A 24,470-nucleotide genomic window follows, 5' to 3' on the forward strand; every position below is an offset into this window, starting at 1 on the left:
TGCATGAATTCATCGAGGTATATTTATAAACCATTGGTATTCGGTATATCGTGTATTTGTAGACAGACAAATCATTAGCGAGGGGTTTTCACTTCCCAACTGGCTGGCGATACGGGGAATATGGAGTGAATATTTCAAACCATTTTAGGATTCATACCATGGAAATGAGTTATTAATTTGAACCACCATTTATAGTTAATAACTTTATAAGACTATTTATAAATTATGTAAAATATTTACAGTAATGTCTCTCGGGGTGTATCCATGGCTTTGGACAACTCTAATGCCTTTGGGATTAGTTGTATTCGGACGGTCCCTTACACGGATTGGTAAGTAAACTGAATTTGTTATTTTACAATAGCGTTGCAGTTGGTGTAGTTTGTGATGTTGTAAGTGGAAATTGTTGTTTTTATTGTAACCGTTGCTGAGGACATCGACATCGTTGTTGTTGTTGTTGTTGTTGTTGATTTACTTGTTGGTGTTTTTGTTGTTGAACATTGTTGTTGTTATTGTTGTAATAGTGGTAAAAATGGTGGAACAGGTGACTTAAATCCTTAAATTGAACCCTAACTGATAATTAAATCTTACTAATTACCAACAAAACCTTTACTTTTAAAGTAGATAAGCGTAAATAACCGTCTTTCAATCACCATCTCTCTTTAATTTCCCACCTCGCTTTAACGAATAATTCTACTGCCACAATCTTGCTTACCATGTCTCCCATTCACCCTATTTTTTTCTCCAAATCAGTTTCTCTTACTCCCAGCTATGTGGTCCTACACAACCTCACATTCTTTCTTCCACCAGTCATTCTTACTCATGTTCTTTACAAACCACTTTCACTTTTTGCGAGGATTGCAAGAGAAGTCTCGGCTTACTTGAATCCTATTCCCATAATGTTCCTACATAAACTCTCATCCCCTCTTCTATTTTAATCTATTCTCACACACCTCATTCTGAACAACACCATCTGTTGTTGTTGTTTTTTTTGTTTGTTTGTTTTTTTTAACAATTAACAAAGGGTTATATAATTGTTGTTTTGCATTAGGATTGAGCCAGACGTACACGTACAAATGTGTTTGGTTAGGGTTTGTGGGATAAGATGGCGCTTTTATTTTAATACCATTTATTTCTACATGAATATAAGATTAGAAGCGTTGCTTGGGATATGAACAATTAGGTTGGGGAAGAAAATTTGGAAATTGAGATATGTTTTGCATATGCTGTTTTCGAACAGCTTGATTGCTTGACTGAAAAGCTTACCTGATAAGAGCTTGACTTGAAGTTCATCTGAAATACTTTGCATATGAGAAAAAAGGTTTGTATATATTGAAACTTAAATATAAAATTATCAACATTGTGAAGTACAAGCAGTATTTATCAGTACTTTTTAAATAACAAGATATTCCATACCGCGTCTGTGTACTGAAGGTAACGCCGGCAGAAGGACGACGTCATCAATTTAAAATGTTCAGTTTTTCAGTCGGCATCCTTTTTAAACTTAATAAAACATCATGAAGACATTTTCAAATAAAAATTTTGTAAAGGACGTGGATTTTTTATATGAAAGTTCAAATCTAATTCTGGTGAAAATCTTTTCCTTGAAATGATTTTTGTTACTCGTAGATCTGTTAGATCTTGGTATACGAATTTGATCCATTTTGCTAAAGACATTTGATCTGTCTATAATGTCTATCACAAAACACCTTTTAACACTTAATCGATCCGCTATCCGGTGACTTAGCTTGTGTAATATTTTTGAATATATCACTTTGTAATATAACCTGGATCGTTTTTTAATCCACGAGAGCACAAAATGATGTGACGTTTAGGTTTCAAGGCCACGGTAACAAAATGGCCGCTTCCGCTGGATTTTTGCAACGCATTTTGTCGTTAAAAGTCTTCGAAAATAGATTGTTAGTTGAATTTTGTATGTGATAAAAATATATCTTAGCTTTTGAGTTCATTTCATTTGAGATTTTAAGAAACATGATTCAAAACTTGCAAAATTCTCAGACATGAATGAAATTAACACACATTTACATAATATGTATGGTCCTTTCTATATGTGCATGTTTGTCTTTATCATCAATCTTTACAGCGATATAGAACTCTGTGTATTTATCTCACTATCATACACTGATTTTTCAATATAATCTGTTTTTACATTGACTCTCACCTTCAGATCGCCAGAAATAGTAAAATATATCTTTATGGTTTTCTTTTGACCTGTAATTCTGATCTGCCAATGATGGTCATTATATTCCGACGACCAGAGTGTCATCAACATTGATTTATTGTTCCGATTTTCTCGTCTTTCAGTGTCCAGTTTAATATTCCTTTCCTTAATGAAACTAACTGGAAAACACTTTAACTTTTGTATTGTTTTGTTATGGGCAATCTTTGAATTAAGGAATTACTTTAAGTTAAGGAAGCTACCTTAACAATATTTGTGAAACTGGATCCATATCCTTTATCCAAGTTCATCGTTCAAGACTTCAGTCCCGACTTGTGTAAACTACCTTTATTTCCTGTGACCTAATTTATCTAGTTACTGCCATCTCTACCTCAATGTGCATCGATTCAGCTTCGCGTGTGCAGCAGGTTATTTTGTGTTCAAATCATTTAAAATTTCAATGCCACCAATTCATTTCATTGATTAACGAATAGGTGATGCAATGATGATAATTCCATTACTGTTGTAAAAGCAGGAATCTGATAGTTCCTGTCAAAGAGGAATCTATTTCCGCTTCAATCGGGCACTGTGCAATATAATGGAATAGTTGTTACTTATAAAGCTGTTACGTCAGGTCGATTACACTGGTTATGTAGAATTGTATTAAATTGACATTGATCTTTGCTATCCAATGCTACAATGATGAGTGTTTTGAATGGTTGATATTTACACTCATCTTTTATTTAAAACTTGGAGGTGTGATGTTTTCCCCTCAGTTCAATGCCTGATAATTGTTTAAATCAACATTTTCATCATCATCATCATCATCATCATCATCATCATCATTATTATCATCATCATCATCATCATCATCATCATCATCATCATCATCATCATCATCATCATCATCATCATCATTATTATCATCGTCGTCATCACCATCACAATCATCATCACCACCACCACCACCATCACCATCATCATCATCATCATCATCATCATCACCACCACCACCACCACCATCATCATCATCATCATCATCATCATCATCATCATCATCATCATCATCATCATCACCACCACCATCATCATCATCATCATCATCATCACCACCACCGCCACCACCATCATCATCATCATCATCATCATCACACCACCACCACATCATCATCATCATCATCATCATCATCATCACCACCACCACCACCACCACCACCATCATCATCACCATTTTATCGTCATTTATCCTCATAATAATCGCCATCGTCATATCCATCATACACATAATCACCACCATCACCATCACCACCCTACCATCATTCATCATATCCATCATACTCATCATCATCACCATCACCATCACCACTACCACCATCATAATATATCAGCAGCAGCAGCAGCAACAGCAGCAGCAGCAGCTTTTTTTGTCGTTGTTATCATTATAATATCATCATCCTATTCATCATCGTCATCATCATCATCATCATTACCATTTTCATCATCATCATCATCATCATCATTACCATTTTCATCATCATCATCATCGTCATCATCATCATCATCACCATCATCATGAGCATCATTATTGTTTTCATCATCACCACGCGTGCTAAATTGTACTGCTTAATCTTACTGTATAACGCTTTAAATTCGCGGGGTCCATATTTCGCGGTTTCGTAAACGGAATATATTCAAGGAGTTTCTTTTCGTGGTACATCAATTCCGCAATATTCACAGGCTATGACATTTCAATTGCGTCATTGTTTTGAATGTTTTTATCGATTTTTAATACAGTTGCTTCAGAACGGCGCCATTTTGAATGAGGTAAACAACAAAGCTGTAACGATGTTGTAATGTAAATCATATTACTCGTTAAAAGAATTTTAAATCATTTTTATCTCATTGTAATTTAGTCCTAAAAACCGCTTTTAAACACATGCTTTCTCGTATAAAAAAAATCTAAATGTCAAAATGTTTGGTTTACTGATAAAAAGTCTTTAAAATTTGTGCACATGTGCAGAAAAAAGCGTTCAAAAAGTCAACGATCATGTCAACGAGATGATTGTCAATCTGAAAATGAAACCAGTATATGGGAATTTGACTCGGTCATATGTCTTCTAGGGCGAAGAGTTTGAGAAAGGAGGGGGATGCACCAGGATTGAACTGGGTCACATGTGTTCTATTTTAAAGAGTTTGAGAAAGAAGGGATAAATATAAAGGGATTTGACTGGATCGATCATCGGTGACCAGGTAGCTCAATCGGAAGAATATCTGGCTTATTTTCGGAGGTGCATCGGTTCAAATCCCAGTCTGGCCTCTACATGTTCTCCTCCCCTGTTAAACTACAGTCCTGAATACTATATTAGCAGCTGATGCATACATTAGAACTAGTAGTCTGCTCGAAACATTATAATTTTAAGGTATTTTTTGTTTCTATGTCATATCTGTCTGGCGTGCTGGTACACACACACACACACACACACATTATTGACCCTCGTCAAGGTCACAATGATCAACAAAACTTGATTATCATTCGCCGGGCCACCTAGCTCATCCAAAATCGAAAAAAACATCACTTAATTACAAGTGACTATACACTACACAGTATACTGCAGATAAACAAAAGATTGTTCATCATTTATTCATTATAACAAAAACCAATATCATTACAATACAAAATCTAATAATCTAGACAGGTACCATTCTCCCAGTAGACAAACTTGACGCCGTCAATTACAGTAATAACGATATTGGAATAGTAACCGTTATATTTACAATGCCATAGTCAATTGTCTGTCGGTTATTGAAATTACCAACGTGAACATTCCGCTGAACATGAATGGCTGCCAACTAAGTGAAATAATATCTTTGATGTATAGTTTAGGAACTTTCTGCTGTTGATATAGGTTAGAAGGAATTTTTTTATGTTTTTATGTTTTTTCAAATATTTTCGAAACATGCATGATATTTAGAAATGACATCAACAATCACATACTCATCCAGACAAATTCGAATATCATCATTCCTTAATTCTTGTTTAGTATGGAGACCACGTATCATGGGTGAAGTCGGAAGTCGTATATATTGTTTATTTTAATGACTTTTGAAACACATTTTTATTTTTAATACTTATAGCGTATTGGTAAATAGTGTATATGTAACGTGATTAATTAATGCGTGAATATCTTTTAAATTGAACTTGGTGCAATTCATCTCTTGGCAAGATAACTCTCCGCGGGTACGTTAATTATGCATAGAGAAAATTGTGATAACATCTACTAACGTATATGCATCATGGGAGTTTTCAGTCTGTAGGGAGAATGTTTTTAAATAATTTACAAATCGTTAGCCGTCGGCTTTGATTCTTAATATCTACAATCGGCACTTAATTGGCCTCACCTATTTTGTCATCAATATTCCGCTTAAAAAACAACTTGCAATATCAGTTTTCCATTGAGAATACTTTTTATCGTTTCTATCAGCTTACAAAATCGGCTAGTAAGTGATAGGATTAAAGTGTTAGTAGCTTTCACTGCAGAATAAATATTTCACAGGTCAGAAGTCGTCAGTACGAATATACCGGTACCAAAAGTATACTGATATGAATTTTGTTTTTAAATCGGACTTGCTATATCATGTATTTAATCTTTTGTCGTTTTAAACGTGGATATTATCAAAAGTCACTATTGAAAAATATCATTTTCAATTTTCCTTCTCTAGTTTTGAATATTTGGTTTTTTGACTATTCTCACTCTTATTTTGTTCGGTTTGTTTCAATTTCTGTTTGACTTTTAAGGACATGACTTTGTACCCAAAGTAACATTTGGTGTATTTCGTTTGATTTTCCCCGATAGATGTGTAGGTTTATGTGTAGGTTTATGTTTTTTCGTTTTTCCCTTTTTATTTGGAATACATGAAATGACAGAAATTAAAATTCTTCGACAAAAATGCTACCAAAATCGATGCTATCACACAATTATTAAATAATTTCTTCGATCAGGTTTCGCCTTTTTGAAAACGTGTATTTGAAGTAGATTTTTTTAAAAAGGAGGGTTGAAGTAAACAGATTATTTACATGCGAGGAGACTTCAGTTGTAGAATGAAAAATACTTTAACGAAATTGAAAAATACAAAAAAAGTTTTTAAAATATCGTTTATGATAGGAAGAATGTGAGTAGAGCTATATTTTACTTTTGATGAACTTCTTTCTCATTTTTAAGGATAATTGTAGTGCACATTCAATCATATCGTGGGACGTATATTTGTTGCTTCAGGTCATAAAACGAAATTGAAGAATATTAAACTCCATAAAATATCATGAGTTCACAGTAACTATGTTCTATCCATTGTAGGAGTTGTGGATGTCCTGTCCGACTATCAATCCCAGTATTTATTGCGGCTGTCAAGTACGCAACCGGAAGTGCCAGAATTACTGATAACATGGAACAATGTGGATATGGACGAATATTTCCAGATTCAGCAGAAAGGTGCGTTCTATTTACCTTCACGAAGAAAACCTTATCATAACATAAAGAGACAATTTGCATAAAGCTAAAATAAAAAAAATATATATAATTAAATTAGAAGTTGTTAAATTCACGTAGCTTTCTGAGGACTAAATTCTGTAAACCAGCTGATTTTCGCGATGACGTCATTTGGCGTTTTCATGCCCTCCGACATTTTCACCTCGATTTCATTCGGCGTTTTCATGTCCAACGACATTTTCATCTCTTCTTAATTTCGCGTTTTCTTGCCCAAAGATATTTTCACAGAGAGGTACTTTTATTATTTACAGATTAATCAATTTCTCGAATTCCTATCGGCCACGAAAAATACGAAAATAAGGCGATTAACAGTATCAAGAAACATAAAGACATAAACTCCAAATAACAACTTTCATCTAAAATGACGACAGCTGTCATGTTCCAATCCGGTTATATTTCTTTCGCCCGACGGAATAAGTTACACATGCATTCTACATAAAGGTTATTTTATCATGTATGTTTATTAGTATATAAGGTTTTATGTTTGAATGCGTTATTCCTAATGCATAATTGATAAAAAAAAATACCGGAGCATCGTAATCATCGGGACTTGTTTGTTGTCCTTTAAGATAGGCGGGATATTTGTAATCAAAACCATAAATAGTGCGTCTGACTAATTTTCTCTTGTTGATATATTTTTTTTTTAACTTTATTGTCTATGGTTATTTTGGACAATATTGTAAATGAGGAACAGAGTTAACTACACACATCGATATAATGCAGTTATCATATAATATATTTAAATAGATTTTGAATGTTATTGGTAATTTTTTGCACAGCTTTGATAGTCTCCAAAATCATAAATCTTTTTTGACAATAACAACTTTGAGAATAGTATTAGTTGATAATTGTATATAACTTATTTATTTTCTATTTGATATTTTGCATAGTACTGTAAATCAACGTTCTTTCGCTGCTATTAAATTTCACGATTTTCGCAACAAAATAAGTAAGAGAGACAAAAAATTCGCGAAAAATTGAGTGGAAATTACTATCAATAAATATAATGTAGATGGTAATTTGTGGAGATAAACTTTCGTGAAATTACATGGATCGCGATATTCGCGAAAGTAAATCGCACTATAAAGAATTTATTTTACAGTATTGCATAACGGTTTGTTTATTATAAATCCTCTTTACAGTTTTAGGTTTCCGAAACGCGAGTGTGGATATTATACTGGTCTGTCAATCAGGAATCGGTATTTGGGACGCGATGATGCCCAATAAATCATCGAGAGCAATAGATATCTTTACACCAGAAACGGTCTTCATGTTTACCGGAAATGACGCAGCGCACTTCACGTCCTCCACCCTTGTGTTTGAGGATAACAAGCTCGGGATCGACACCTATCGTTCCAAAATCTCATCGTCTATGTACACGTCTTCTGTCCTTGAAACAACGAGGAACATTACAAACACATTACAATGGCGGTCTGTAGCTATTATCTATGACGAAGACGCTGGTGAGATACATTCCATACTTTTAAAACGTTTATCTAAACATTGAACTGCATTCTGTTGGCAATTACGGGAGTACATGTATGAATGGGCAGAGGCATTTTTTTTAATTTGTCGCAGTCCAGGTGGTATCCATACTCCCATAATGCCAACTGAATGCAATATTTGATAAGAAGAAGTAGACACATATTAGATTTGCACTTACCCTTTTTCATGCCATTTACATACTTTTTTTACATAAATTATTTTAGTATTTATGAAACCAATCGAGCTATCAGATTTAAGAATTAAGATAAAAGAAGGAAAAAAAGAAGAAAAAAAATCCAAATAATATGACTGTCCTGTCATCCTTTGTCTAGCGTCTATGGTAGAAGAACTAACCAAGAATTTGAACAAGGACGGTATCTTTGTGATGTCATACTTGGAACGTGACGTCAACGTAGCTAGGGGCAACCACTGGACATTGCTGGACGATATCTATGACAGCTTTGACGAGAAAGGCATCAACATTACCGTCATATGTAACGTCCATTGTGTCCAACGTGTCCTAAATCAGGTTTGTTTTTATCCTGTCGTACAGTGACAATTCCAGGGTGTTTAATGGGTTTTTTTTATTATTATTCTTATTTCCTCTGTTTTCTTTATATTGTCGTCTTGTTATATTGGTTTAAAAGTCTATTTCCTCTTATAGTCGTCAGATTAAGTTAAGGAATCATAAAAAAAATTTAAATGTCATATTCATGAAGGATTATTCATGTAAGTTTACAATTTGCAATTTACAATTTACAATTCTCTCTACCGAAAAGCATCAGATGAATGTATTTAATATGCATATATTTTGAGTAAACATTAACGTTTTTGTAATATTATATTAGTTTGTATGAAATTTTGTCGTTTTTTAAGTATTTTTAAATGTAAGTATTATGATTTTGTTATTTTGCTAGGCGAATTCATTCGATCACATGTCGATACACAAACATCAAACGGCCATGAGACAAAGGTCAAAGTGGTTCATCATCACGAGCGCGCCTGACCTTGACCGAGATGTTGGAGCTTACTGTTATGACCTTGACAATGTTGCTGTGTTCAACTTATACCAGTGTGGTGAGAGCCTCAGTACAAATGTAAGTATACTGTATTCATTATTAGTTTACTGTATTCATATTGTTAATCAACTTATTTTAGAAAGCAATTGTGCATTTTTGCAAGCAAGTAGAAATCGTGATTAATTAAATTGCTGCGAAAACGCAGTTTGTAATGAGTTGGTACATTGTATGCTTGTATGGAGCAATTCCTCTAAGAATATATTAGCTCTCCATGTTGAATATATTCTTAGAGGAATTGCTCCATACAAGCATGGTTAACATAAAAGCGAAATCCAATCCCTATATTTACACTCAAATGAGTTTTTATTTATATTTTATGCAATAAAATCGTCATTTGAATGTGACGTAATTATTCAATAAAAGTCGGTCAAAAGTGGGAGGAGCTTACTCAATTGAACAGCGAATAAAGACTCTTCACGTAAGGTAGAATTATTCATCCGCGACGAAAAAAAAGTTCAATATCTAATTGTAAAATAAACATGACAAACAAAGTAAATTTCAGAGAAAATCTTATTTCATCAGATCAGAATTTTAAATATATAGTCAATTTAGCTAAAAGTTAATATATAGCGTAAGAACATAAAGAATTTGTACTCGGGTACTCGGTGACCGTTTTGTGCAGCGAGGCAAAGCTGACGCACGCTTATAATTACACACTGGAGTTTGCCGAAGTTGTCAATACACCGATGTTCAAGTAGTTCAACGTGTTTGAGATTGTTGTCTGACTTGACGATATTACATCATTTGCAGCCATGTGATCGTATAATCTATGCTTAGATCCATAGCCATCTACATACGGAACAATTTCACTTGTGTTCGATGGGTACAATGTATTTGTGGTGACGCGTAACTGTCAACACGTGGATTACTAGCGGTGCATGTTTTATAATACGCATGATTAAATTCTCAAAGAACAAAGACAAGAGGATATGTTTATAACTGACCTCTGTGAGAGGAACACAGACACAGAGGTAATGTTTACATTTGACAGCACTGCACGTCGCCCCGGTCGGGATATTTTCCCGTTTCTTTATAATATTGTTAATTCAAAAAATGTTGGTATCATATATAAATATAAAACATATACGTATTATTTGCATTTTTCCAAAATTCTTTTAAAAACAACAATATTCACGTAATGTTACGTCAAAATGTAAACAAAGCCATGTGTTTCTTCAAAAAAGTAGCCCCTTTAAGTTGCATAGAACATTTTCATACGCAAGCTCAAAGTTCAATGTTACCATGCAGTTATGGTAAACAAAATCTGCTAGTATTTGTATATAGTGAACAAACCTAGCAAGTGTAAATATATATTACAATAGCTAGTAATCATATTGTTAATATTATCAATGTATATAATTAGAGTCCGTTAGTCCAGTTTTTTTCTGTACATGTCAAAATTGATCAATTCTTTATCGTTTAGGTATAACAACTCAGCTAACCTGTCCATTATATTACGTAAAAAGGATTATCATATCAGTCCACTGGTCATCTTCTAATTGCCTCAGTCTCAGTTGACACCTATAGATAAGCGACATCTGTCAATCACAATTCCATGATTTTATTGTCTGTATATGTATTTAACCATGCTATGTTTTATTTGATGTCAGTTAGGTCTCCGACTTTATACGGAACACGACGGCTACATTCTGGACATTCCAGAAAAGCCCTTCGTCAAGTCAAACGAATTGTTATTAAATTTAAAGTTTAACTTCAACATTTTCTTACGTCATCTTTACATCGTGACAAAACGTACGGAAGTTTCGTGTGTTGCTATTGTCACTAAGAGCTCAAAGTGTTTGCCTAGTAACAACTCGTGAACATTAGCTAATAAGATCCCACAATCTGATGAGATTATCATTGCTCTTTGCCTTTTTCCATTTCTATGGTGGAGCTGGATCTAACTTTTTATTTCCCAGCTCAACGTTTATCACAGACGAATATACCTAGATATATCTGATATGTCTTATATGTTTTGTCATTACCTGGATTTGTTTCGGCGTGAAATAAACTAGATATGTCTCCAGGACACTTCAGAATCTAAAATAAAAGTGTTCACATGAGAAAATTTATACTTTCTTATATGATGCGTTCATTTACTGTTTTGTAAATCAACATCTTATCGTATGCAATTAAATTTCTGTTAGGGGATCATTAGAAATCGTGAAAATCAATCGCTGCTAAAATTGCGAAATTAAATCGCCTTGCGAAGCTAATTGGACACTTAAAAGCGAAACTAAGGGACCGCGAAAAACGATTTGGTGTTACAGTATATATGTGGCAGAAATTATGTTGAGTGATACCCTTATGATAATATGAAATACATTCTTCAACAGGTGAAGATGCCATCCCTCCTAGACATAGATAGTATTCAACACATGCCATCAGCGTCTAAAACCTTCTCCACGGGAGGGGTCAACATCACTCTGCCACATCATACATTCAGCAGAATAATGGAGGTATTTTTAAACATCTACATTCTAGCGCAAGAATAACACAACGAGAAACTGGCTAAAAAATTATCAATATTTATATTTAATAAAAAAAAACCTACATGGTACAAACTTCAAAAATATTCATATCGAAAAAGGGGTCAATGCGGGGTTTACAAATAGTGCCACTAAGACATGTAATGTCTTCCTCTTGCTAATGCATGTATTTAAAGGGAAAATATTAGGGAACATATGGGTTATGCAAGTGTTTGAAAGGAAGAAGAGTTTAGGCAAAATAATGGAAGTAGTGTTACTTTGCATTAGAAAGAGGGACGACATTTGGCAAAATAATGGAGGTGATGTTAGTAATAGAAAGGGATAAGAGATGAAATAATGGAAGTTACGATAATACTTGTTTGAGGCACTCATTAAAAACTAAAATAAGGCTTTGGAAAAAAATGTGTCTTTTGTAAGAAGAAATCATTATAGATTGTGTCCAAAAATTACAGCATTCGAAATGTGAATTTGTGAAAGTCTATGTAACATTGTAATTTGTATGTGTACGAGAAGAAATTATGAACTTAAATGTACATCAAAAGGATTCGGTTTGTCAAATAATATTGTAACATATATTGAATAGAAGTTGAACCTCTCCACTATATTATCTACATTATCCATGAGTCATCAGCTTTGTTAACATCATCTAGGAGTTTATATAACGACATTAAAACTAACCCAAACCCCAAGAGAATTGACGATGTATCATAGCATGAAATTGCAGTTGAACAGCGACTTTAAAAATCATACCGATTGCATCATCAACATCACATACGCCTTTATGAAACTAATACAAAAACAACGTTTTTATACAAATTGCTTCCGACGCTATGTCATCCCGAAAGAATATACGAAATTACAAATTATCATGAGGTTATTGATGTTTTGTGGATGAATTTCTGCAACAAACAACTTTATATAATTCATAAATGGAAAATTATAGGATTGGGGTCGTTCTCTACTGTTACAATAAACACATCCTCGATATTTCAGGGGTTCCGATCACTTACTATCTCTACACCTCTGGACTATCTCATAGTAATATTTGGAGGCAGCGGAAAACATCTTAACCAATCACAGGCCTGCAAAGATTTTCTTTGAAGACTATAAAGAGAACGACACCCAGCATCAAAGCCACACAGCCAGCCACAGTACCGTTATACGGCTCTTTTGATGTACATCAAACGACTAAATTACCTGTTCTATTCTTTTGGTTCCAATTTTACTATGAGATAGTCCATTGTGAGATCGTAAGTGATTGGAACCCCTGGAGTATCAGGGATTCAATAAACCATGTTATTTTGCTAAACTGGGATAGTAGACGCGGTGTTGTTTACTGAATTATTGATAAAAGTGTCTGATTGCATGGTTTGTTGATAGCCTATTGTATTCACATAATGTATAACACTATAACTATTTCTACTATTATCTATTGTCACTGTGATACAAATTCGATGCTTGCATATGGAAATGTCGCCAGAGATAAATATGTATGTTTGAAATGAACATCGTATCATGTTCCATGCCCCAGTGATATACATTTTGAATGAATACATCTGTTACAAATTTGTATTATCACGAAACAAATGTTACAGTCCTTTTTTAGGATTCATAACATGTATAAATAACATTGCAGTTATATAAAGGTTTCGATTTAAAAAAAAAATACGAATAAAAGTATATTTTGTATAAAACGTGACATCGCGAAATGTATTTTTACGTATGTATTGCAAGCATATAAACAATTTACACACCAACAACAAGATATATAGTTAGTGATTATACATATAATAATGATACCTACTGGTAATAAAAGGTTACCGGATTTCCCAACGATATAACACCCTCAACATACACATACCTGGTTGATCTTGTTGCATTTGTATTACTATCCTGGAACGCATGGTTCTCTTAGACTAAGTCTAATATACTATATATTCTATCAACAATAGTTAAATACAATATTGTTTTTGTGAGTTTTTGTTAAAGATGATAGGGTTTTACGATATCAAACTGTTTATATCACTAGAAAAAGTTTCGATAGTAGTTTAAATAAAACCAAAGTTTCGACATATATTAGTAAATAAAACCAAAGGTTCGACATATAATAGAAAATAAAACCAAAGTTTCGACATATATTAGTAAATAAAAAAGAAAGTTTCGACATATGATAGTAAATAAAACCAAAGTTTTGACATATAATTATAAATAAAACCAAAGTTTCGACATATAATAGTAAATAAAACCAAAGTTTCGACATATAATTATAAATAAAACCAGAGTTTCAACATATAATAGTAAATAAAACCAAAGTTTTGACATATAATTATAAATAAAACCAGAGTTTCAACATATAATAGTAAATAAAACCAAAGGTTCGACATATAATAGTAAATAAAACCAAAGTTTCGACATATATTAGTAAATAAAAAAGAAAGTTTCGACAAATGATAGTAAATAAAACCAAAGTTTTGTTGACAAATAATTATAAATAAACCAGAGTTTCAACATATATAGGAAATACTAATCAAGTAATCGACAGTTAAGATACTCCAAAAATTAAATGATCTTTTTAAATGTTTTCTTAATGGAAATAAAAATAAATTATTTTGCCTGTGTGAAGCCAATTTTTACATGTTAAGGAGTTTTATCTATTATAGTGAAGCTTCACACATTTCCCCTAATTTTTATTGTTTTGCTTCACTAATTACAATCATTACCACCTAGTCCTTGCATCAGTCTAACAGTTGTATCGCATTTACTACCGTCCTACCCAATCTCACATCTTTCACGTTTACCTATATATTGCTGATTTGTAATATACTGGAACACATAGTCTTATTTTTAGTGTTATTTTACTGATTTCAGCTATTCAATTCTAGTACGGATAGTTTAATTCAGAGATCATCGTTATTTTGTTGATAATTCAATTCAATATTTGCAAACGTCTGTATAGGTTATGTTAATTTGATTCGTAGGAGTTCGTTGAAGAAGTGAATGGTGTTCCGTTGTGTACAACCTGTTCAATATACACCCTTATTTGGGTCAAGAAGGGCGGAAAAATCCGAACCATGAAGGATTCCAGAGACAGACGCAGTTTTCAACCCGTTGGTCACGTGAATATTTCAGGAGTTCGAACTTTATACGCCGATGTCTTCCCAAATGTAAACTTCCACTTCAATGGACGCGAATTCTTGACAACTACAAACTGGGTATGATATGAGTTATTTAGTTACATTATACATAGATATACATTGTACCGCAGTCTTCCAAAACACGCACCACGAACTTCACACACTCATGATGATCAACACACAACGTACATGAAAGGCCGTCCATAAAAGACCTTGTTTGTTAATATGATGTTGATTTAGTTAAAAAAACCAACTGTGTATCCGCTTAATATTCGGTATTGAGTCAAACATTTTCTTTTTAAACTTGTATATATTTACACTTTTCACAAAACTCTTGGCGAAAGCCAATTTTTAGTCTTTTCTTAGGTTTCAATAATTATTTCGAGGTTGAATAATTGATATGACCCTGACCTTTCAACTTCAGTGGCCGCCATTTATGGATCGGTATGAGGTCAATGGAACAAGAGTGTACTTTGGTTTTTGTCAGGACATGTTGGATGAACTGGCCAGTCAACTTAACTTCACGTAAGGGGTCAGCAGGGTCACACAAGAGGCTTTGTCATTGTTCTTTGGGCTTTAATATTCCATTGATTGATGGTATTGGGAGGAATTTAATTTGTAGCATTCATACATACACCTGTTCGACCGATAGATAGTTTCTTTACTATGTCTTTGACAGGAAGGGGATATATTGCTGTTGGACAAATGAGGGGTATTCGACGAATAGGTGTTCGAGCTATCAGGTTTGTTATCATATAGAATTATATGGGTACGGTCGGGATCAGTTCGACGAATGGAGGGTATTCGAGGAATGCGAGTTCGAGTTTGAAGGGTTATACTGCATTTGTAAATTCAATATACATATATTTCAATAATTGAAGAAGTTAAATGACATATTTTATTTCTACTCCATGTCATTATCTAACATAATACATCTCTCAAATTCCCAACCTTTGATTGTTTGATAAGTATATTCCTTCTGACCAGTTATGTGATGACAGAACCTGCTGACAAGGAATGGGGATTCATGCTAGATAACGGAAGCTGGACGGGGATGATTGGCGAGCTTCAAAGAGAGGTGGGTTTCTGTATTGGTTTACTTATTCCTTTTGTTCAGTTACCGTTGATTGACATTCTTCTTATCAAGGAATTCATGTCAAGATTCCCCCTTCAGCAACACCATATGAGTGCATCTCTCCTGGATATTTTGTAGAACTGCTGTTCATTAAAGTCTAAAAGGATAATATCACTAAATACTCATAAATAATATCCTAAATAACCATCACACCCCTCCACGTTACATAAGTTCGGTCCAGTCGATTGAATTCAAAAGCTCTGATTTGAACGTCAATAACAATATGAAACATATTGGGGACTATCATTTAGTCTCAAATTTCTAATATATGTAACACTTTCTACTTGTTATCGACGAAAATACAGTATAATGGAATCTTAAACATTACACAAAATCAATCCACAATTTAGGATTAGTACGACCAGTTGATTTAGAAGAGTTGCTTCCCTCAAATCACATATCCTACAATTCTGTTCGATGAACAGAATCCGTTTCCAATATATGTGAAGATTTGGTGCATTTTCCTATTTAATCTTTGTGCAAATACATTTAATGTCTGCAATATAATAGACTCTTTTACTTGTTCTCCATTTTCAAATAGAATTTGTTTGTAACTTTATTATAAGGATGGTAAGTAGTGTAACGAAACAATAGTATCAAATATCCATTGTTTGTTTTATAATGTTCTGCATTATCGTGTGATTATTTCCACCATAAAACATTTTATAAACGTAGTCTTTAAGTTTCAGGTTCCAATAAATAAGACTTTAAAATGATATTATCAGTCGTTTTCTAAGACTCCGGTGTTAGTATCCCCAGATTCCATGGGTACCAAATGACCAGAACACGTGACTATAAAGACAATTGTCCCTCTGTCATTTTTCGTGGTTTTTACAGACAGTTTTTTCATGAAACGAGTTCTAGCATTTCTCTTTCGAACATGATTATCTTACAAACCACGATATTCCAGTAATTGAACTTTGCTTTCGAGATAATGAAAGTTTGTTTCATTTCAGGAAGTGGATATGATGATAGCACCAGCCTCCATCCAAGCCGGCAGAGAAATGGTGATGGACTTCACCCATCCTTACTACTTCGATACCTCCACCATTTTGATGAAACGCCCAGACCCAAATAAAACAAAATGGCGGACTTTGATAGAACCTTTCGCGGACATTGTGCATATGTGTATCTGGATAACGTTATCACTGGCGGCTCTGGTGCTGGCGGTTCTGGAGAAGATCAATCCTTTCTATCGACACCAGGAGGTACAGGAAGAGGACCATCAGACCTATCAAAACGCATTCTGGTACATGTTTGGAGCACTGCTCACCCAAGGTAATCAGTTATGGCTAGAAAAAAACGCAAATATTTTTTTTTTAATTTTTATTTTTTATAATTGATTGGTCTTTTGAATTATATAAAAAAAAAACCATTAAATAACCACATTTTTCCAACTTATAAAATTACTTCTCTACTTTCGCTTTTGAAACATCATTTTTCAAAATCTCGCCGGATTTGACCAATACTAAATTAAGCTTCACAAATGTCTTAAATATTATATATAAAAATATAGATATATTTAATAATAATTCAATATGAACAATATTAAATATCAATAATACTGCACATATTCTGGCGATAACAATATCTTAGCACCTTTTGTGTCAAAACGTCTCCATTTAAAAATAATAGTACTAATACAATTTTCCGTGATCGTAATATATTAACTAATAAAGCGAATCGCGCTCAACTCCTCAAATCTAGAGAATTTGATTGCGAGTAGTATAGATACTACTTCTGGTTTTTTTACGGTAGATATTACGCTTGCACTTTCATGTTTTGGAAATTGTACGTGTAGGCCCGACAAACATGCCCGTCTCTCATGAACATATCAATGAGGCTAAATGTCTACCAAATCTAAATAGATCATGCAAAACACGAATATTATGGTTGGGTTGGTGAAAGACTTAAATATTTTACGGGATATTTGATTTGATGAATTTTCAAATCTTTTCATCACAAATTTAGTTATTATTAGCACAACTACTAAATTGCAATCACAATGCAGGGAAAAAAACTAGTTGTAGTAGTACGTCATCATCCATGTCCCTTAAATCATTTTTGTAGGTGGAGATCGTTTACCTGAATCCCAGACCGGAAGGACCCTAATCAGTTTCTGGTGGCTATTTTCTATCATAATGGTGGCTACATACAGCGGTAATCTCATCGCCTTCCTTACTGTAGCCAAAGATAGGCTTCCATTCAACTCAGTAGCTGAGCTTGTGGCACAGTCAGAATACAGTTGGGGCACTTTAGGGGGAACTTACTTCATCACCATGTTTAAGGTAATTTGGGTACCTTAAGGGGGCGTCCATGTAAACATAATTGGACCGTGAAAGTTTATTTTGAAGTCTGTGTGTGAGAAAGAGAAGAAAAACAAATGATAAAACAGATTTTTTCCAAATTCAAAGAAAATAATCTTGAATGAATGCATGCAAAATAGTTTTTACTTTCATATACACGGCTACAAATACTTCCGGCACATAGAAAATCAAAATTAAAAAATCTAAGCTTGATGAAATATAAACATGATTTCACCAATAAACTGAAGTATTCTTTTTCTTTGTGTCTCTGTGTCGATTGAGGTGTAGATGTTGTTAGAGTAAAGTTTGAGTATAAGTCAAATGCTGAGTTGTGGTTTCCAGTACCTTTATTCGCGATGGCAAAGTATGGGGCCCATGTATCATGGTCAGAGTACTGGGGGAATGTTGACACTGTTAAACTTGTGGAAATCTTGGTGTTATTATAGATGGTACATTGGACCATTTCAACCATCAATCAGTTTTATAATAAAATGTCAGAGTACATATCCTTCATTAAGTAATCTGACCACTTTTGTCACGGAATACGCACTTAATGTAATAGTTGTATCGGAATCTCGTTGAACTTGGTCATGATAGCTACAAGGCATGATACATATTACCGTCTATAACCGGTCTGGTCTACTGCGACCTGCTGGTCTGAGGCTATATGGTGTACCACTATAGTAGATTAAGTGTATTCATTGAATTTTATACATAAAGTTAATTTTCTTAAATATTTAAATCATTTCCATTATAATGGCTACATTCGTCTCCATGATTTTAAAAATGGTATAACAATGTAGCTATAAATTGGTATAACGTAATATTATAAATTTTCTCTGATGAGTATTTAACATTTCCATATAATGGCACATCATTTCCAATATTTTTGAAAATGAAAAATATATACATCATAAAAAAACCATAAATTGATATATAATAACATAGTGAAAAGGGAAAACTTCATTTGAACAACATACATTTTTAGTATGTAAAACGTGAGTAAAACATATGAAATGTGAAAACAACAGTATTGAAATAATAAAAACAACTTTAAAATGACAAACGCAGATATATTAATGTTTATCATATGCCGTCACGTGATGAAATTTAATGGGTGTTGACAACGATGTACAACCATCTTGAAATCAACGATGAAATCTCGCACAACAAGGCTGAGAAAAAATTAAAATGAATGAGTTCCATTAAAATGTTTAAATATAAATTGAGTGTAGTAGTGGATCCTCTTCGGAGATGAAAATATAATACATGTTCCCCCTGGCATTAGACTGCATCAGGTATTTCCAAATCCGTTTTGAGTCTGTAGGTGATGAATATTGATGTGTTGATGTTCATGTCTTCGAGTACAGAGATATATAATATAAAATCGTGCGTGAAATAACACGTCACAATCTCTGTACTCTGACATAGCCTGGCATAGTCCTAGTTACGATAAAAAACCTGGTGAGGAATCACTTCAGGGGGACTATCCAGAAGATGTAAAATATGTTTAATGTGTTGGTAATTGATGTAGAAGTTTCTTCATGAATGTTGAAAATGTAGTAAAAATGTTGTAAAAGTTTCTTCGATGAAGATGTGTAGAAATGGAACTCTGGTGACTAAATGATACGGCATACACAAACAAGTCAATACACAACGAAGACAATTTAAAGTCCAAAGTATACTGGATTACTGCATATCCTCTTCTATCACTGGAGGCTGTACTAAAGATGATTTTCTGTGGCTTGGATGAAGATTTTTCACTTTTGAATCAAGAACGACAAGTTTTGATAGATTTGCCTTTTTCACTCTTTTCTTTGCAAATAATTGTACCAATCACAAGTATATTACTAATAATACCATGACATCACCAGAAATATAGAAAAAACTATTTTGAAGAATAAAAGATAATAAATTAATCACTAAATAACTTTACACGTATCAATAAAGAGTTGTATTATGATTGTTTATTTGTCATAGAGACAATGGGACCTGTCATGTAACATTTTAACTACAAAATTAGTTTGTATTTCATCTGGTAGAAAAAAAATATCCAAAAGTATATATATTGTAATGTGTTAAAGAAAACAATTAATTCAAAACAAACCATCAGTGAACTTGTAGTGTTTCTATAGGCCTATATTAACTGCTGTTGTGAATAGTAATAAAAATAAACATGTAAACTGCGCTTTCAAGCGTTAAAATTAATATAACCGTATGTAAAATGTAACAATAGAGATGTCTCTTTATCTACGGGTATTATCTACGGGTAAAACATTTGATACTTATAACAATTTCATATATGCAACACTTATTGGATAATTATTACTTATTAATCAATATTTATTTCTTTATGTTGCAAAAGCACAGATATTGAATATGTGCAAACTATATGAAAACATAACAAAAGTATAGCATACATGGCATACATGTATAGTTTATGAGTTACTTTCCTTACATTTCTTTTTTTTTAACACTGTGGCTTTTTTCTTTTTTTTTCTTTTTTTTTTTTTTAAGTAAGTATCTATGTGAATTGTGTTAGATAAAATGTATATGTTTTGTTGTGTATGAGAAAAATATACCTATACCTGCAAAATTTCATAAAAATGTGTAAGTAAATATATATAATCAATGTTACTTTATTGATTCGATTAGCTTAACCTTGCATATGATTGGATTGGAATGCTTTAGGGGAAAAAAACCTATAAAACTTATGTATAAGCTAATATGTACTAATTCCGACCTCGAGGACATGTTCACGATATGTTATTGCCAAAGGGTAAATGACAAGTAATTAGTAAAGCGTCTGGCCAACGTACGCTCTTGCGGCTTAACTCAGACATGATTTAATCTAGATGACCACTCATCAAAGGAAGTTCCATAAGTTTAAATATTGTATATGTGTAAAATGAATAATGCAGGAGAAAACTATCAAAAAAAATATCACCTTGCATTCAATTGCATCAGGTAATACTTTCCTCCAGTAATGAAATAAATAATATAATCATCATGTGTATTATGTTGTATGAAAAATTGTTATGTATATAAAAAGTATAATGTACGTATTACGTTATATGAGGATCAGAGCAATTACAAATTAACGCGTTTGTTTAATCACATCACTACTCTGCCACAGGGGGCCAACTCAATGGAAAGTTACTAAGACATATATTTCTCCGAAAAAATCTAAACTTGATGAAATATAAACATGCATTCACCAATAAGCCATAACGAGAAAGAAGCATCCTCACTTTATAAAGAACGTAATTAATGCAATTTCATTGATAAGAGACTCTTTAAAAGTTATACGCTAATACTAAATTGCTTTTAGAAAATGCGATAAACTTTCATATTTTACTTCCAGGATTCCACCCTTCCGGTATATTTGAAAGTGTGGGATGGCGTCGTAAAAGCCAACGCCTCCGACCCCCGGGCACTCTCCCCCGACCCTGCCATTCACATCCAAAAGATCCTAAAGGAAGACTACGTTTACTTCGGGGACAAAGTCGTCATGGACATGCGCAGAGTGAATGATTGCCGGTTGACAACAGTGGATGAAGAGATTCCAAATATGTCATATGGCGTTGGTTTACCTAATCATTCACCTTATACAAAAATATTCTCAAATAAGTAAGTAATTATCGTTGATGTTCAGAATATTACTATTTTTACAACTTGATGAAATTGTTCAAAGTATCGGTAAAAACCAGATATGTCCTCCCTCGATACTCTATGAGTTACTCTCACTACCGTTATATCAACCCTGGAATAAGTCATAACAAAACTGAAGTCAGTTCAGGATATAAAAACTGACCAATCACAGACCTGCAGATACCAACTGAAGATTACAGAGAGTGACGCCAAAAGCCATACAGTCACTGAAGTTGATCTTCATATTTTTTCTTGATGAACATAAAAATGACCAAACAGTCTGTCTCATACGTGGTCTCACACAGAGTCTTCAGTTTTCCTATAAAATATTCCAGGGATGGATATTATGACAATGGTAGTAACCTCTGAAATATCAAGGATGGCCAAAGAATAGATTGTCATTAAACATGGTAGATATACTTCTTATTAAGGAAGCACCCTATTTTTGTTTTGTTCTATCTTTATTATTGCTAGACTAGGATTAAGTTTATCATCTTCCTAACCTACCGTAAATCAACTTAATTGTATTGACTATCTAGATTTCTATGATTATCTTTTACTTGTGTTTGAAACAATATCGCGCCAATTTATTTTCACGATTTCCTATCGCCGACAAATTGTGTTACAGTATATAGTTTTATCACAATCAATATTGTGATTTATTCTTCCCTTGTTTTCTCAACCCTTACCTTCGAAGTTGTTCCATGATCATATAAATTTAAAAAAAAGGTCTCGATTTATATGTTAATATGTTGGTGAACCATTCCATGTTACCTTAAACACGAATATCTTTTTTTAATCTACATTGTCTTTCTAAATATCGGAATTACCTGGGAATAGAGTATTTCCCATTCATACTCATCGCCTTATGTTATATCTGTTTCTTTTTATCAGAATATTGGAATTACTTGAGAGCGGAATATTTTCCATTTATACACACCGACATTGGCCTAAGGTGAATTACTGCAAAGAAACAGTACAGGCGACAGCGAAGCAGATATCTCTTATAGACGTCCACAGTGCTTTCATTCTGATTGGAATTGGAATCGCGTTTGGATCGCTAGTGCTACTAGCGGAGTTTATAGTGAGGTACAGATATAAACTATTCAGTTGTGTGATTCCACAAAAGACCAAAGATCGTCATGTAGCAAGTAAAAAATTCCGTAACTGTAGAGCAGTTTTTATCGACGGGAGGGAAAAACCGGAACCGGATTTGACGCGTCGACGAAAGAGTTCCATATTTAGGTTAGGAGAAGGAGGGAATAAGACAGAAAAAACAAAGAAAAGTAGTTCCATAGACGTGAATGACAAAGGAAATTATGTATGAATATTTAATGTTGTCATTTGTTCAAATCAAAATTATTTCATATCGTGTATTCATCAAAATAATGGCAAATATTCATCAGTGGCATAGCAGCCAATAAATACTCGTCATATTGTTACAGTGATTCCATTGTCTTTGTTGATTCCATTGACTTTGTTAACTGTATATTTGCACATTCGTTTTCATTTTAATGCCACAATAACGAGAATTGAAAATGTGCTTGATCATGAATTAACTAACGAATTCCCTAGAATGAGAATAATAAGATTAAGATAGGTAACACTAGTTATGTAAACCATAAGCTTCCAGTTAGGTTAAGGTATTTCAAATATGAATACGTATTCATTTTAAAGATTGGTAATGATCTGAATGGAGGGTTCTCTTGTATACTAGTTGACATAAATATATGATCAATATAATGGACAGTTGATTTTATTATCGAGATGTACAATTTCGCTATTGTCGCGATAAATGCCATTTTAGTGAACTTGAATACTCGTGAATAAAAGAAAATTATATAATGATGAGAGAGGCAACATTGAGAGATTCTCCAATGTGTTCTTCTGGCCTTGGTTATGAAACACTATCTTTTTATATGTCCATCATTTAATGAACCAAGATCAGCAATGGCTGTGACTAATGTGATAAAGAAAAGAATGCATATTTATTGCAATGTATATCAGGCTACATATCTGAACACAAAAGATTTTTTTTAGATTTCGTCTACGGTGATAGGTTGAGGAGATAATAATATTCATTCAAGATGTAATATCAAATGTTAAAATATTTTGTTGATAATTGTACTATATCAGATTTATTTGGAGATGGCTGATAAAGGCTTTCATCTTATTTGCATTAAAATTTGTTGAAATCAAAGGCAACATATATAGCTTATAACAATGTAAAATTGGTAGTGCGAGTGCGCGAACATTCTCCTCGCGAATTAGTATCAAAAAGAAAATCGCGAAATTGTTTTCCCGCAAAATGAATCAACTATACAGTATACAACATTTAGTTTGTCTTTAAGAACAAAGATAGAATATAAAATATTGTAAAAAGTCGTATTTATGTTAATGTTACGTAATAATAGAATGTAAGATATTACATAAAGTTGAATTTACGTAAATGTTACATAATGCATTTGATT

At 33.2% G+C, this 24,470-nt stretch overlaps 1 protein-coding gene across 1 annotated transcript; it reads left to right on the plus strand.

Annotated features, from left to right (window-relative positions):
• LOC138307304 (uncharacterized) lies at nucleotides 1-23,398 on the plus strand. The gene is made up of 13 exons (XM_069247959.1): nucleotides 1-329; nucleotides 6,529-6,663; nucleotides 7,863-8,183; nucleotides 8,538-8,734; nucleotides 9,123-9,302; nucleotides 11,621-11,743; nucleotides 14,752-14,985; nucleotides 15,332-15,432; nucleotides 15,895-15,985; nucleotides 16,999-17,320; nucleotides 18,113-18,330; nucleotides 21,713-21,978; nucleotides 22,894-23,398. The coding sequence occupies exons 1-13, from the start codon at nucleotides 245-247 to the stop codon at nucleotides 23,324-23,326; spliced, it is 2,706 nt and encodes a 901-aa protein (XP_069104060.1). The 5' UTR covers nucleotides 1-244; the 3' UTR covers nucleotides 23,327-23,398.
• The last annotated feature ends 1,072 nt before the right edge of the window (nucleotides 23,399-24,470 follow it).

This window comes from Argopecten irradians, chromosome 14 (genome assembly GCF_041381155.1).
Source record: "Argopecten irradians isolate NY chromosome 14, Ai_NY, whole genome shotgun sequence".
In the NCBI taxonomy this organism is placed as follows: domain Eukaryota; kingdom Metazoa; phylum Mollusca; class Bivalvia; order Pectinida; family Pectinidae; genus Argopecten; species Argopecten irradians.